General features: G+C 41.0%; 1 protein-coding gene across 3 annotated transcripts in view; it reads left to right on the top strand.

Annotated features, from left to right (window-relative positions):
• PCSK5 (proprotein convertase subtilisin/kexin type 5) overlaps positions 1 to 15525 on the top strand; it is a 442208-nt gene that overhangs the window by 318910 nt on the left and 107773 nt on the right. For all 3 annotated transcript variants that reach the window (XR_001793338.4, XM_089336653.1, XM_051858772.3), the window contains one exon: positions 10304 to 10406. Coding sequence is in view for 2 of the 3 variants with exons in the window: in XM_089336653.1 (XP_089192779.1) it covers positions 10304 to 10406 (103 nt within the window). In the remaining variant the exon portion in view is untranslated. The remainder of the gene's footprint in view (positions 1 to 10303; positions 10407 to 15525) is intronic.

Genomic DNA, 15525 nt, shown 5'->3' with positions numbered 1-15525 from the left:
TGCTTGCTCCCTATACCAAAGGAAACAGTAAGGTTACTAGTTCAGGAAGGTGCAGGGGCCTGAGGAAACACATGGGGTCCTTCTTGGTGTGGCGTTGGTGATGGAGGCATGGGTCAGGTCCAAGGAAGAGACTCTGAATGCACTTCAAACACAGACTTGCCCACATTTCAACCACGCTGACTTGTCTCCCAGAGGAACCAAATTGTTCTAGAGGTTCCTGCAGACCTTCTGGGGTGCTAGTGCTGGTTTCTAGTGAGACTGCAGGCTTTCTGCAAGATCCTCTTTTGTTCTCTCCATGCCTCCATGTCTCTGCAATTAAGCTGGACAGGTGAATTCTCAGGTGGGTCTGATGGAGAGGTGCAGAAGCCACACTTTTACTGGTGGAACCAGGCTTTCTGTGGTCTAGATGGCATGCAGTAGATGTGTGCAGAACGTCTATAGGAAATGGCAAAGCACCAAGGGAGAAGATCAAAGAGCAACAGCACATTAAACTGTACCACCCTGAAATGTTTTGATGAGTCAAGAATCCTCTGGTGACACTATTAATGTCAACAAACTATTCCTCGAATTTATATCAGGCTGTACAAATTAGCTCATAACTAACTCCTGACCTCTAGGTTAAGAGCCCAGTGAAGATCAGTTAATATCACAATTTTATATTATTCCTAGCACATTTCTCCATAAAGAACCAAAATGAATAATATTGGGCAATAGAGGGATAACCATCATGCCTTTCTGTCAAATATTAGTTTTACCCACATTGTTTCAGCTAGCTAATAGTTGTAGAATTATGGATTTAAGGGGGTGAAATGGCAGAAGGCTATAATTTTCCTTAATAGAACTTTGGTGACAATCAAATAGGTTTGTACCTATTGAATTGCTAAAACTTAATAAAATGGTTAATAAAATTGGAGTCCATTCTTGTAAGTGGTCCCTGAATAGTTGTGGTTAAAGAAAATCTTTTCTAGATATCTTATTTATATTTACCAAGCACTTCTTAATCAGCCACAGTATAAGAAAGAACATTGCTTATTATTAGGTAGAAAATTAACAGGGAACTACAAAGTTTGTGGCAATTGATCTTATGATGCTAAAGAAAGGCTACGTAAATTATTCAAAATCATCAGACATTAAGAAGTGAGTTGAGATTTGAGTGCCTCTCATGTTGCTTATTGAGGAGTCTGGTTGTGCTTGTTGGAGTGGAAATAGCTAACATTTATTGGAACACCTACTAGAATGCCAGTATCTTTCAAAACACATTTCAAGTATTAATTAATTTAATCCTTCTGACCATTTTATAACATAGCTGCAATGACTTCCGTTTCCGAGGTGAGTTGACTGAGGCTCCGAGTGGATACTGTCTCGTCCAAGCTTACACAGCTAGCCAAGGCAGGGCTGAGATTCACATCCAAGACACTGGGCTCCACACAGAGGCATTCCACCTGCCTTCTGCTTCTCTAGGGAAGGCATGGCTCAGAGCGGGGAAAGGACGGTTCATGGCCACCTGAGCACACGATGGAGAAGCATGGAATCTTGAAGAGGGCAAGTGGCGTTCTCTCTGTGGTGGGGCCAAGCGAGTTTCTAGCCTCTGGTTCCATGCTGTGGACTGTCTGAATCTCTGACAGGATACAAACCACATGGAAGGATTTTGGCAGGAGGGAGAGCATAGAGACTTTGTCTCTAATACTCAGGAATTCTCAGGTCTCTTGGACCACAACACTACCTTCCCCACCTTACCTCCTTACCCTCCTGACATACCACTGCCCTCCCTTTCATGATTATCTACCGAGATACAGAGATACTGTACAGTTTTTCCTAAAGGCAAGAAAAGAAGAAAGCCAGCCAAGTCCACTCCTGTCCACTCAGCAAAGGAGCAGATGATCCAGTAACAGTGACTACTTCACAATAGGACCAAGAACAGCGGGTTCTGAACCTGTCTTGGTGGAACTCTCCTAGGAAGAAGCCCCATCTAACAGAGATGCATCCACTTGAGAGACTCCTAGACCTCAGTAGACCCAGTGGCCCGAGAAGGGCAAAGACATGATTATGGAACTTTCCACAGCAAAGTTCAGGCAAAGTTGGTTTTGCCTTGATGGAGAGAATCTATCTCAAAAAGGTTACTAATCATAATAAAAAAATTCATTTAGGTTGTATTTTGCAGCCCAGTTTCTTTGAGAGGTCATTGTTTTTGATCCCCAAGGGCATTAAATTTAGTTGCCCTCATTGACACCCACACATGCTGCCAATACATTCTTCAACCTCCTTGGGGCAGTGAAGGCACAACTTGGGATTCAGTAGGACCATGGTTTGAATGATGGGCAGAGTTAACATTCTCATGCTTAGATTACTTATTTGATCAAATGGAACTGACAGCCTCTCTCAGTACTACACTATTATCAGATATTTAACAGGAAAACCTAATGAAAGTACCTGGTAATTATAACTAGCATCTTGCTATCTCAGTTACTTTATGTATATCTTCTCATTTGATCTCCACCATATCCTCTTAGACAGATTATCCATATCTTATAGAAGAATGTCAAGTAATTATGATTTTGTGATTTGATTGATTTCAGACAACTGGAAACGAAAGCCAACAATCAACCCCAGGTCAGGATAGCTCCAAAATTTTTGCATTTACCTAACACAGTGCTTCCTACTATGCTGACACACACTAGGCACAATGCAAACTTTGGTTCTCTTCTTTCTCTCTACCTCAGGGCTTCTTGAGAAACAAAATTTGCTCACTTCCAATAAAGCATGATTCATCCAGTGCTTCATCAGTCTGGAAGAGACTGGAGCATCCTGGGTACCGTTCTCCATACATACTTATCACTATACAAACCAGTGCCTCTCTTGGAAGGCGGTATCCATAGCTGCAGAAGACCAGAGTTGACGACCCAACTAGAGACTAAACTACCAGCCACTGAACCTGGTAGCAGCTCCCATGCAGTTAGAGCCCTAGGTTTGATATGCAAGTTCTTGTCATTCCAGGGGCTTATCTTTTAATTAGAGGTTAGACTGAAATGCTTGACCCCCGAAGGCAGGGCATGAGGAAAAACTAAGCGAGTTTGGGGCAGGAAAGAAGCCACAAGAGGAAGAGAGAGAGGTTAATTTGAGGATCTTCCTTCCCATGAGGCAATGGAGTGGGGAAAGTGACAGCAGTGCTTTTGAGCAAGTGGTAACAGCTGTTAGGGTGGTACTTTGGGCTGCTAAATAAATGAAAGTGGATGAGAACAAGTCTCATCCATGCACCCGTGTTTCAGCACTGAATGCCGTAACAAGGAACACTGTGATCCCTCTAAGCTCTGTGGGAAGCTTTAACCTTCTGTGTGCCGGCACCCTTGTTTAGTGGAGAAATATCAGGAAGGCTCCATGGCCACAGTCCTCATAGTCTCACCAGGCATCGTTATCACTCCAGAGAGCAAGGAAATGACACACCATATGAGACCTGATAGGTTTTGGCAGAACCTCTACTCATCAATGAGCCTCCTTCCTCTTCCTGCTCTTGCACCATGCAGTGAGAGGCCCATTTCTTCTTGGGCTACAGCCCTTGCAAACCATTCATGTTCTCAGCAAGTGTCCCAAGGTGACCTGCATCAGGTCTATATTATACTATACTAGACTCTTCCATAAATTGGGGACCAGAGGGAGGTTACCATGTTCTTGTTCTAAGTTATTTCTGAAGAGCCAGTTGATTTTGTTTCCAGGCAGCAGTTAAACAGTATAGATAATCCCTGTCCAGAACCCCAACCAATTAATTTTATTCATTCCAAAAACTACTTGCGAGTTCTCCTTAGGAACTTATAGACTAATGTGCAGAAAAAACTGCTTGTGAAACTCACTTTATTTGATACATAGGATTGCTTTTTAATAAATGATGGTCATGGTATCAGAGCAAATAAATTTAGAGGGTATATTCGATCATTGAGTAGTTCTGCTTTGTGCAATGTGCCTGTTCAAAGTTCATTTGTTTTTGCAGTGAATTCCTTTTTGGTCCCGTTACCTCACCCAATGGTTTAGACGAGGCATGTACTCAGTTCCTGCTTTTTTATAAATAGCAAAGCTACTTGGAACATGAAAAGGGTAAATAAATCCATAGCAGGAAAATCTGTAGCAAGAACATCAGCTTGGGCTTACACATGCATGGGTCACAGCCCAAATCTGTCACTCACCTAGCGAATGAATTTATGCAAGATTTTTAATCTCCCTGCACCTCAGTTTCTCATTCATAAAAGGAGTTGTTGTCTGGATTAAATATTACATAGTACAGCACTTGTAGTATGGTAGGTGTCAATGAATAGGAGCTTGTGTGATTGCTACATTACCACCATATTCAGGTGTGTTGGCCAAGTCTTCACTTTGGATTTGGTTTTTTTTTTTTTTAAAAGCTGCCTGACTGTGGTCAGAGCTCAAACAACAGTGGAAACTAAAAGGATTAACTCTTTATTCCACTCTTTGAACAACGTAGAGACTGTGGAAGCTAAACATTTGCATGTGTGTTGGATCGACAATTTATGAGCCATCCTTTTGGCGGGAATGCCAACCCCTGGGGCTGACAGAGTAGCGTGTCGGAATATCTGCACAAACCACGTGGGTTCGTGCCAGCTCCTGAGAATGAAAGGTCGCAGCACTGTGGAGCGCAGGCTTGTCAACCAGAAGGAACTGTGGAGGGAGGACAAGTGCGCCCTGTTGAAGGGTGGGTTAGAGAAGTGAGCACCTCGGCATCTCAAGGTTACAGACACAGAACTCTCCTTCTGGCTGCCTCCTTCTTTCTGTATCCAAGGGAAAAGAGAAACTCAGAGTTTCCCATCTTCCAGATGTCTCCCTTATCATGAGTTTATCCATGTATCATGCATTTCCATTATCACAGGAGGCCACTCAAGTGTCAGTTCAACAGGCTGCCCTTGAGGGATACTCTTTGGACTCATCTCCCAAAACGCAGACATTCCTGAGGTTTTTGGCTAAAATTAAGGATTAGCCTGCTAAAGAACAAACTCATTGTGGAGGGTCTTTTTAAAATTGTAGTAAAATATACACAGCAAAAATGTATCCTTTTAACCACTTTTGGTGTGCACTTCTGTGGCAGTCACAGACATCCATCTCCAGAATTATTTCTTCTTCCCCAGCTGAACTTCTGTACCCATCGAAAACTATCTCCCAACTCTTCCCCACCCCAATAACCTGGTAACCCCCACTCTACCTTGTCTCTGTGGCTTCCACTACTTACTTCAGGTATCTTATATAAGTGGAATCATAAAATATTTGCCCTTTCCCAACTGGCTTATTTCATTAGCATGATGTCTGCAAGGTTCATCAATGTTGTAGCATGTGTCAGAATTTTCTTCCTCTTTAAGGCTGAATGATGATATAGACTTTAAAGACTGCAGAGCTAGCTGATGCTCTCATATTTTAAGCATTGCTGTAAAACATCATGCTTAACAAGGCTTTGAAAATGGACTTATTTCATTAGCATGTAATTAGTTGAAAGTGTTGCTGGGCATTTATTGTAGCTGGTGGAAAGTAATAAACGTATAGATTTTTTTCAAGGAAATTGTCTTCAGAGTGGTATCTAAAATTGGAAATTATGTATTGGCAGCCTTACAAAGAGATGGTATTATTTGATTCGCACTGTGGTTGTAGAATCATTCAGGAAAAAAAAAGTCACACTTTTTCATTCCTGGCATCTGAGTGAAAAGGCACACAAACAGCCCTCCTATGGGTATCTCCAGGTAATTCAGAACTTCAAGTTTGCTCACTGAAATAAGAAACAAAACCAGCTGGTTGAATTCTCACCAGATGTTCCCATCGCCCTCTCTTACTTATCACCTTGCTAAAAAGTTGTTTTAAATTCACATCACAATCTATCTACTTATAGGTTTGTTCATTTATTTAGTGTATATAGCTATTCGCTTAAATTCTACAATAAATTTGGCTCTAGCCAATTAAAAAATAAGGTCTAAAAGAAAGCATAGTATTTCTTCAGGAGAAATTAAGTTCTTCTAGCCAGGTAACCTAAGAAATAAGTCTCAATCATGTTTTATAACTGGATGATACGATACAGGTTTACCTATCCTGGATGACTTCATAATGTTGGTTTATAACCTAGGATTGTCATTAACACATTTCAAGTCAAGTCACAGGATGAGCAGCACAAGCCACTTACTTGTAAACTTTTAAATTTATGGGTATTGATTTTTAAGCCAGGTCTTCAACTTTCAAGGCATCATGCCTCCCCAGGTGACACTACTTCCTCAAGAACCTTTGAACCACTGTAGGACAAGATGAGACAGAAACTAAAAAGGAAATGGAAAAATTCTGAAGACGATTTGGACATAATAATAATGGGTAAAGACGCCAGAAAGAAGAACTTGTAGGATGAGGTAGAAAACAAAATATCATCTCTGCTAAAAGTGACTTTTTCTAAGAGTTTTGTATGTCACGCTTGTCATAAACATTTAGCTTCGTTGTGCAATGAAGACAGATGACAAGAATTTGCTGCTCCAACAATCAAAAAAAAAAAAACAACTTCCCTATGTCCTTGGACTCTGACTTCTAAGATTCCAAATGTGCAGTGTGCCTCCAAGGGCTGGGGGTAGTTGTTTATGTAACTAATTGGATATCTACACGAATATGAGAATTTGGGCAGATCCCTCTGTTCTCGTCTGTCCTAACACTAGAGTTTGCTCTAAAGTGAAGAAGGCTTAGACTTGAGAGGGATGCACAGGTTAACTGTCCTACACTGACTCCCTTACATAAGCACCAAGGTCATGAAGTTTCCTCCATTTGGCTTCCAAATAGTAGGAGGGAGAAAAACAAGTTTGAAGAATGACTTACCAGGGAGAGAAAGGGTTTGGGAAGGTTTTAAGGAGAGGGAAAACTTTCAGGGGTCAGAGAATGAGGTAGGTGTGAAGCAGTGACTGAAGAGAGAATTGGTGGAAGAAATAGCCTGAGGCAAGAAGATTGACAGCATTAGAGAGTTGGCAATGGCCAGGCACATCTTTCTCAGAGATACAAGATAAGTGATCAGTCATGGAGCAGATAGAGAGGGATTTTGGCATTGAGGAAAAAGAAGCCAAGAGAGCTCAGTTATCTGGTCAGTAAGTGTGAAGGTGCTGTCTCCTTCCAACAGAGAATGGGTGTAACTTAGGCCTTAGGAAGATTTAACCTAGCCCCAGGGTGAGCTAGAGAGCAATGATTGAATGGATGGCCTGACATTGTGGGAAGTCACTTGGGGAAATGTCAAATTATAGTGGACATAAGAAGGTTGTATTTGGAGTGCTTTTGAAGTCTTGGCCACTGCAAAGCCTAGTAGTCAAAGGTGGTACTTTCTGTGTTCCAACAGAAGACGTGACAACCGAGCAGGTCAAGGAAAAACAAAGCCAAGGTATCAATGCAACCTACTGGTTTACATAAGCCAATGAGAAAGTAATGAGATACAAAAGAGAATATAAAATTTCCACCATAAATCCTAATAACCTTTCCTTAGCTAGCAGTGTATCATCTGTAATTAGCAAAGAAGACTTTGGCTGTAGATGTAGTATAATTTTCAGAACCATCTAAGTAGCATTTGATGTAGCAGAGAAAGATGTTTTAGTTTAAACTCCTTTCTTAGCATTGGATCTATACATCATGAAGGTTAATATGAATGAGCATGAGAAGTTGGAAGAACCAGTTCTTAAAGGCACTGATGCCAAGGCAAAGAAGTTGAATCTTTGTCTCTATCAGTCTACTGCGTGCCCTTACTCTTCTATTTTAGTCTTTAGTCTCAACTGTGTGAGGAAGTAAAAGGCTCCTGGCTAGCACTTATGTTATAACTATCTCTGTAGATTTCCAAAAGTATCCAAGGAATGAATGAATCAAGAAGTTGTGCTCTCTATAAGCCTATGTTTTTCTATAATAATATTTCTTTGAATTTTGGAACCTCTGTGACATTCCTCTATTCATGTTCCACTCAGAATATATATTTTGAAAGATACATAGATATCATATGATTCTGTAAACACAAATTGTTTGCACTGGCCCCTATAGACAAGTTCAGCTTCTTCTTACAACATCTTACCTGGTTTTCTGCTCTTAATTTTGCTAGTGCCTGGACTGATAATCATACTGATCAATTGGTTGTGCCTTCTATCACAACAGTGGAACAGATTGTAACAAGGGTAATAAATAAGAGGTGGAACTGTAGACCTTGTACAAATAAAAATGTTACATATACAATACACTTATGTTAAATGAAAATATCTCAACTTGAAATCACCATTCCTACTAGACATAAGCCTTGACTTTTATCTAACTTTGGATTACTGATGATCAAGAATGCAGTTCATCTATTCAACACCTTTGTGCCAGTTAGTAAAAGATACTCCCTACAGAGAGAGACAGCCAACATCAGAATGAATGGTGTGGTGAGACAAACAGGCACTGGATTTCAGCCTCCACTTGACTATTTGGCAAGCAGGTACCTTGTGCAGGAAACAACCTGTGTTTATGCCTTCTCTGTCCTTTCTTGCTACTCACTCTCAGAGACCTATGTCTCCTGCGGGATATGCTTACTCCTGAGCTGAGAACATGCACCGTATTCTGAAAGTTATGTCAGATTCCTGGTCCACATCGTACCTCGGTAACAATTAGAACTCTTAAAACAACACAATCCAGTTGAAATAAGTAGGCTGCTATTAGCTGCTTGCATCACTCTGAACATGTACGTTTAATCCTCAGTTACACACAACTAATAGAATAACTCTAAATGAAGAGCAGGTGTTTGGAGCCATTTGGGATGCCCACGTCCTATATGGGAGTGCCTGGGTACAAGTTTCAGATCTTCTTCTGATTCCAGCTTCCTGTTAATGTGCACTGTAGAAGACAGAAGGTGATAGCTCAAGTATTTGGATCCCTACCATTCACATGGGATACCTGAATTGAGTTCCTGGTTCCAGCCTAGCCCAACCCCAGTTGTTATGGGCATGTGGGGATTGAAGTAACAGATGTAAGATCTCTCTGCTCTTCTCCTCCTTTCCTCCTTCTTTTCCTCCTTTCCTTTCAAATAAATAAGCGAAAATTTAAAAGAAAAGAAAAAGGACTACATGAAAGCCTTTTTCTGCTATGTAAATGCAAACTCTAGCAATCTCATTTAATTTTGTGTGGTTTAGGGCTGGCAAGTGCAAGATGCATGGATATAAGGCTTACCTGTACTAAATGTACCTGTTCAATAAAAGTACAAGGAAAAGGTGACTGGGTGGATTTCCCTCCATCCCTCATCAGGCAAAATGTTTCCAGGGCTGTTTTGAACGCAGCTAAAATAAATCAAGTGATAAATATTAGGATTTCATTGGGACAGCTTGATTAAACAGCGAATAGGTCACCGCACCAGCTGGATCTCTGATTGACGATGTTCAGACAGGCTTACAGGGCTGTGCAAGTTGGGGGTGAGGTGAGGTTGAGTGAAGGTTGTGACTTGGCCAGCTGTATTTCACGAGTATTATCCATTTTCAAACTAGAAAAAATGGCCTTTTGGATTTGAGTGAAGAAGACTGTCAATTATCTTTCAGACAACAGTAAGGGAAGATGAGTGTGGGAACAAAGGTTGAATCCAGTGTCTGGAGACCCACCTCTGGACAATCACCTTCAATGACAGTGGACTCTATCTGCCACTCTTTCCCATGGGAGTAACTTCTTGTGTGTTCATAAGATATTCGTGTGGCTGGACTGACTTCTGTGGCAATAGTTCATGGGTATTTCTCCTTGGGAAAGAAACTTGCAAGGAAAAGGACAATTCTCTGGCTATCTCTTCACTGTTACTCTTTCAGGGTAAGATAAAATCTACATCTGCTGAATGTCAGCCTAGCCAACTCCCATTTTTACCCAGTCGCCACAATCCTCTTCCCCAAACCTGAGTTATAAGAGAAGATTTGGGTAGATCCTGCTCACTCCTCAACTTGAGCACAGACTGTGACTAGGCTTCTGTGGATCAGGAGGCCTCCGTTTGTAGGAAAGTCAGCAGGAGCTCAGGGAAGGGATCTGGTGGGAAGCCCCCTGAGCCTCCCTTACTTTTAAAATTTGAAACACATGGCGAAAAGATCCAGAACTGTGTCACTGCATCATAACTTCCTGAGGCTCCAACTGATGGGACCCTGGGAGACGAGCAATTGCTGTGTGAAGCAAGTCAAGGTTTGAGGTTGTCAGCTGAAGCCTTTCAGGGCCTCTTTTCTCTGCATCAGCTCCATAGCTTTCAGGCAAAGAGACAGCGTTCAGGCAGTTTTTCATGTAATAATGAAATAAACAACAAGATCTCATTCCCCAGGAGAATATGTTGATGAGCATGGCCACTGCCAGACCTGTGAAGCTTCATGTGCCAAGTGCTGGGGGCCAACCCAAGAAGATTGCATTAGCTGCCCCGCCACAAGGTGAGTGACTCTCAGTATCACCTGGGGTTGGGAGCTCACAGGTTGCAGTGTGAAGAGAGGAGGTGCTCACCACCATAGAGGTAACCCATGGGCCTGCAAGCAAAGGAACCAAACAGACCTTCTGCGTGGTCTGACTACAGCCCTCCTCTTTAGCCTCCTCTCCCCAATAATGCCAATAGCCCACAGCAAAGTCAAGTTTGCTAGACACTGGAAGAGTTTTTGCATCAATGATGATCATGCTTTCAGTGCCATTTTTGATGCCTTGGATCTCATCTCTTTCTGCATGCCTGTCCCTCAACTTTACACATGCTGGTCAAATATCTACTTATTTCTAGAGTCAATTCAACAGTGAACTTTTCTGTAAAGGTGCTATAGTTTGTGTTTTTTATTTTATTATTATTTTTATTTATTTATTGACAGGCAGAGTGGACAGTGAGAGAGAGAGATAGAGAGAAAGGTCTTCCTTTGCCGTTGGTTCACCCTCCAATGGCCGCCGCGGCCGGCACGCTGCGGCCGGTGCACTGCGCTGATCCTATGGCAGGAGCCAGGTACTTATCCTGGTCTCCCATGGGGTGCAGGGCCCAAGCACTTGGGCCATCCTCCACTGCACTCCCGGGCCACAGCAGAGAGCTGGACAGGAAGAGGAGCAACTGGGACAGAATCCAGCGCCCCGGCCGGGACTAGAACCCGGTGTGCTGGCACCGCAAGGCAGAGGATTAACCTAGTGAGCCGCGGTGCCAGCCAAGGTGCTATAGTTTGGATATTACTTTTGTATCCCCTAAAGACCCATGTGTTAAAGGTTTGGCCCCAAGTGGTGCTATTGTGAGAGGGTGAAGACTTGATCCAATTATGTACTTAGGAGGTAGACCCTAGTGGGAAGTCCTTAGGTCATTGAGGCTGTGCCCTAAGAAATAGATCTCATGAGAAGTTGATTATATAAGCCTGAGTCAGGCCCAGCTGCTCTATGCTTCCTGGATTTACCATGTGATTATTCTTCTGCACATGTTCTGCAGCCCACTGCCTTCAGCAGATGCCAGATCAATGAGGCTACACTATCTGCTACTGTGAACCTCCAGAACTTGGAGCCCAAATGGACATCCTTTCTTCTTAAGTAGCTTATTTCCAGTATTGTAGTTATAGGGGCAAAAGGGTGGCAAACACAGACGGTATTTCTGATCACTTTCCAGCAGAATTAATTTCCACCTAAACTTCCATAAAGCATCTATAGCCTTTGCAGACATTCTCTTAAAAGATCTATCCTTTTGGGGCTGGCGCCGTGGCTCACTTGGTTAATCCTCCGCCTCAGTGCCGGCATCTCATATGGGCACTGGGTTCTAGTCCCGGTTGCTCCTCTTCTAGTCCAGCTCTCTGCTGTGGCCCCGGAAGGCAGTGGAGGATGGCCCAAGTGCTTGGGCCCCTGCACCCCATGAGAGACCAGGAGGAAGCACCTGGCTCCTGGCTTCGAATCGGTGCAGCGCTGGCCGTGGCAGCCATTTGGGGAGTGAACCAACAGAAGGAAGACCTTTCTCTCTGTCTCTCTCTCACTGTCTCTTACTCTGTCAAACAAACAAATAAAAAAAATCTTTAAAAAAATCCATCTTTCATTAGTCTATGAGTCCCTTGAGATTCTCATCTTTATATTTCAATAAATATTTGAAAATTGAGTGAATATAGAAATAGCACGCATGCCAATGGGACGAGCATCTCTGCTAACACACAAGGAATTTCTGATGCAGAGATTTGGGAGCCTATTGCATTTTCTTGTCAATACTCCTTTGATCCTAACTCTTACTGTTTGTTAGCTTCTGAGTGAATGGCCTCATCACTGCTCCGCTGAATGTGCAGGAAGCAGCATAACAAGACTGCTGCAAAAACAGGTGCTTTGATCTCTAGAATGGTCATTCCCTCTGCTTTGCACATATTTAGTCCTAATGCTTCCTTAGGTCTATAATATCCTTGTGAACAGGGGGGCAGAGTTTTTTTCTCTTTATCACCCGTAGTGATTATTACAGAGGTATACATTATTGAATTTGATAAATTGTGTGATCAATATGATAGGATTGACTTTCCAAATAGCTCCCACAGAAAGAGGAAGGAAGAAATGAAAAAAAAGAATAAGGAAAGAAGGAAGGAAGAAGAAAAAAAGAATAGCCTTTAGAATTCTCAATGGTAACCATAAGAACATTTTCTAAGTGTCTTTTTAAGATAAGCCTTCAAAATACTGAATTTTCTTCAAAGTAACTTTAAAGCATACTATAAGATACACACATTTCTTCAATTATTTCTCCTCTATCTCACCACCATACCATCTATCAAATCACATCGTGTGTTTGGACATCTTTTCGTGGGTTTTATTTTGCTATTTTTTTAAAAACAACACAGCTTCCATCACCTAATGTACACTGCAGAAGTCATCATTGTTCCAGGCTCACCAAAAGTGAGAAAAAATTTTCTACCACCATAGTGGCCACTTAGAGATCTCTTTTAAGCACGAGACCAGAGGTAAGCCTGATGAGTTGTCTTGGTAGTTTTGCTTGTCTAAGTAGCTAATGCTTTAGCTTTTGAAGAAAGAAAAGCATGTGAATGGATCTTGAACCAAGGTATCTTCTTGAGAACAGTGTGTTCCACAGAAACATTTTTCTTTTCATCTCCTGAGCCTTCTATTTCTTTACCCATGTCTCTTCCCTGATGTCAGTTACTTGCACGTATGTCCAAGAAAGGTTATAATATGATAATGAGCTATCTTCCTTTTTCCCCTTATTTTTCCTGGAATGAGGTTGAGAAGATAAAAAGAAAGAAACTATATCGTGAAATGTGAAGATGTTGACTTATTTATTTTTGAAAGAGCAGCAAAATGATTTCCAGGGAATTTACCTGAGTCATGTCTCAATCCATTCTGTTGTTAGCTACCAGAACACTTGAGATTGGCTAGCTTATAAACAATAGAAGTTTATTTGGCTCACCATTCTGGAGGCTATAACACCAAGGACATGGCACCAGATCCATCAGCAGCCTTTCTGCTCTGTCATATCATAACACTCATTTTTATAACTCACTCATTCCCATGAAAATAACATCATTAATCCATTGATGGTGGCTGAATCTCCTTGACACAATCATCACTTATTTTGCACCGCATTCCAATGCTGTTGCATTGTGGATTAACTTTCAAAATCATCTGCAAATAGGGATAGATTGACTTCCTCCTTCCCAATTAGTAGCCCTTTGATTTCTTTTCCTTGCCTAATGGTTCTGACTAAAACTTCCAGGACTATATTGAAAGCAATGGTGAGAGTGGGCATACTGGTCTGGTTCCAGATCTCAGTGAGAATGCTTCCAATGTTTCCCCATTCAATAGGACACTGGCTGTGGGTTTGTCATAAATTGCCTTGATTATGTTGAGCAATGTTCCTTCTATACCCAGTTTGCTTAAAGTTTTCATCATGAAAGGGGGTAGTTATTTTATTAAATGCTTTCTCTGCATCTATTGAAATAATCATATGGTTTTTGTTCTTCAATTTGTTAATGTGATGTATCACATTTATTGATTTGTGAATGTTGAAACATCCCTGTATTCTGGGATTCCAGGTGATTGAGCTTTCTGATGTGTTGTTGAATTCGACTGGTTAGAATTTTGTTGAGGATTTTTGCATCCATGTTCCTCAGGGAAATTGATCTGTAGTTATCTTTTTCTGCTGTATCTTATTCAGATTTAGGAATTAAGGTGATGCTGGCCTCATAGAAGGAGTTTCAGAAGATTTCCCCCCTTTCAATTTTTTTTGAATAGCTTGAGAAAAATTGGAATTAGCTCTTCTTTAAATGATTGGTAGAATTCAGCAGTGAAGCCATCCAATCCTGGGCTTTTCTTTCTTGGAAGAGTCTTTATTACTGATTCAATTTCTGTCTTGGTTATTGGTCTATCTAGGTTTTCTTTATCATTATGGCTCAATTTAGGTAGGTTGTATGTGTCCAGAAATCTATCTATTCCTTCTAGGTTTCTTGATTTGTTGGCATACAGCTCTTTGTAGTAATTTCTGTTGACTCTTTTTATTTCTGTTGTGTCTTATTATATTTGCTTTTACATCTCTAATTTTCTTGATTTGGGTACCCCCCCCCCACTTTTTTTGGTTCATTGGGCCAATTGTGTGTCGATTTTGTTTATTTTTTCAAAATACCAGCTCTTCATTTTGCTGATCTTTTGTATTTTCTATTCCAATTTTATTTATTTCTTCTCTAATTTTAATTATTTCTTTTTTCCTACTAGTTTGGGTTTGGTTTATTGTTTTTCTAGGTCCTTGAGATGCATTGATAGCTCATTTATTTGGTGCCTTCTGAATTTCTTGATGTAGGTACCAATTGCTGTAAACTTTTCTCTTAACACTGCTTTTGCTGTATCCCATAAGTTTTGGTATGTTGTATTGTCATCTTCATTCATTTCCAGAAATTCTTTTGATTTCTCTAATGACCCATTGTTCATTCAAGACCATGTTGTTCATTCTCCATGTGTTTGCATATATTCTAAAGATTCTTGATTTGATTTCCAGCTTCATTCCATTGTGGTCAGAGAAGATGCATAATATGATTTTGATTTTTTTTTAATTTGCTGAAACTTGTTTTATGACCTAGCATGTGGTCTATCCTGGAGAAAGTTCTGGACAATGGTGAGAAGAATGTGTATTCTGCCACTGTGGGGTGAAAAGTTCTGTAGATATCTGTTAGGTCTATTTGTTCTATAGTGTGGATTAACTCTCTTGTTTCCTTGATGATTTTCTGTCTGGTTGATCTGTCCATTGCTGAAAGTGGAGTATTAAAGTCCCCCATTAAAATTGTATTGGAGTCTATGTCTCCCTTTAGATCCATTAATATTTCTTTTAAATAGCCAGGTGCCCTCTAATTATGTGCATATACGTTTATAATAGTCACATCTTCCTGTTGAATTGATCCCTTAATCATTACATAGTGCCCTTCTTTGTCTCTTTTAACAGTTTTTGTGTTAAAGTCTATTTTGTCTGATACTAGAATGGCTACACCAGCTCCTTTTGGTTTCTGTTAATATGGAATACCTTCCCATGCTTTCACTTTCAATCTTCATGTATTTTTTTTTTTTTGGCTGAATTGT

This window comes from Oryctolagus cuniculus, chromosome 1, assembly GCF_051225735.1.
Source record: "Oryctolagus cuniculus isolate XC-2025 breed Fujian yellow rabbit chromosome 1, ASM5122573v1, whole genome shotgun sequence".
In the NCBI taxonomy this organism is placed as follows: Eukaryota; Metazoa; Chordata; class Mammalia; order Lagomorpha; family Leporidae; genus Oryctolagus; species Oryctolagus cuniculus.
Note: the sequence above shows the minus strand (reverse complement) of the source record. Positions and strands in the feature narration are given on the sequence as shown.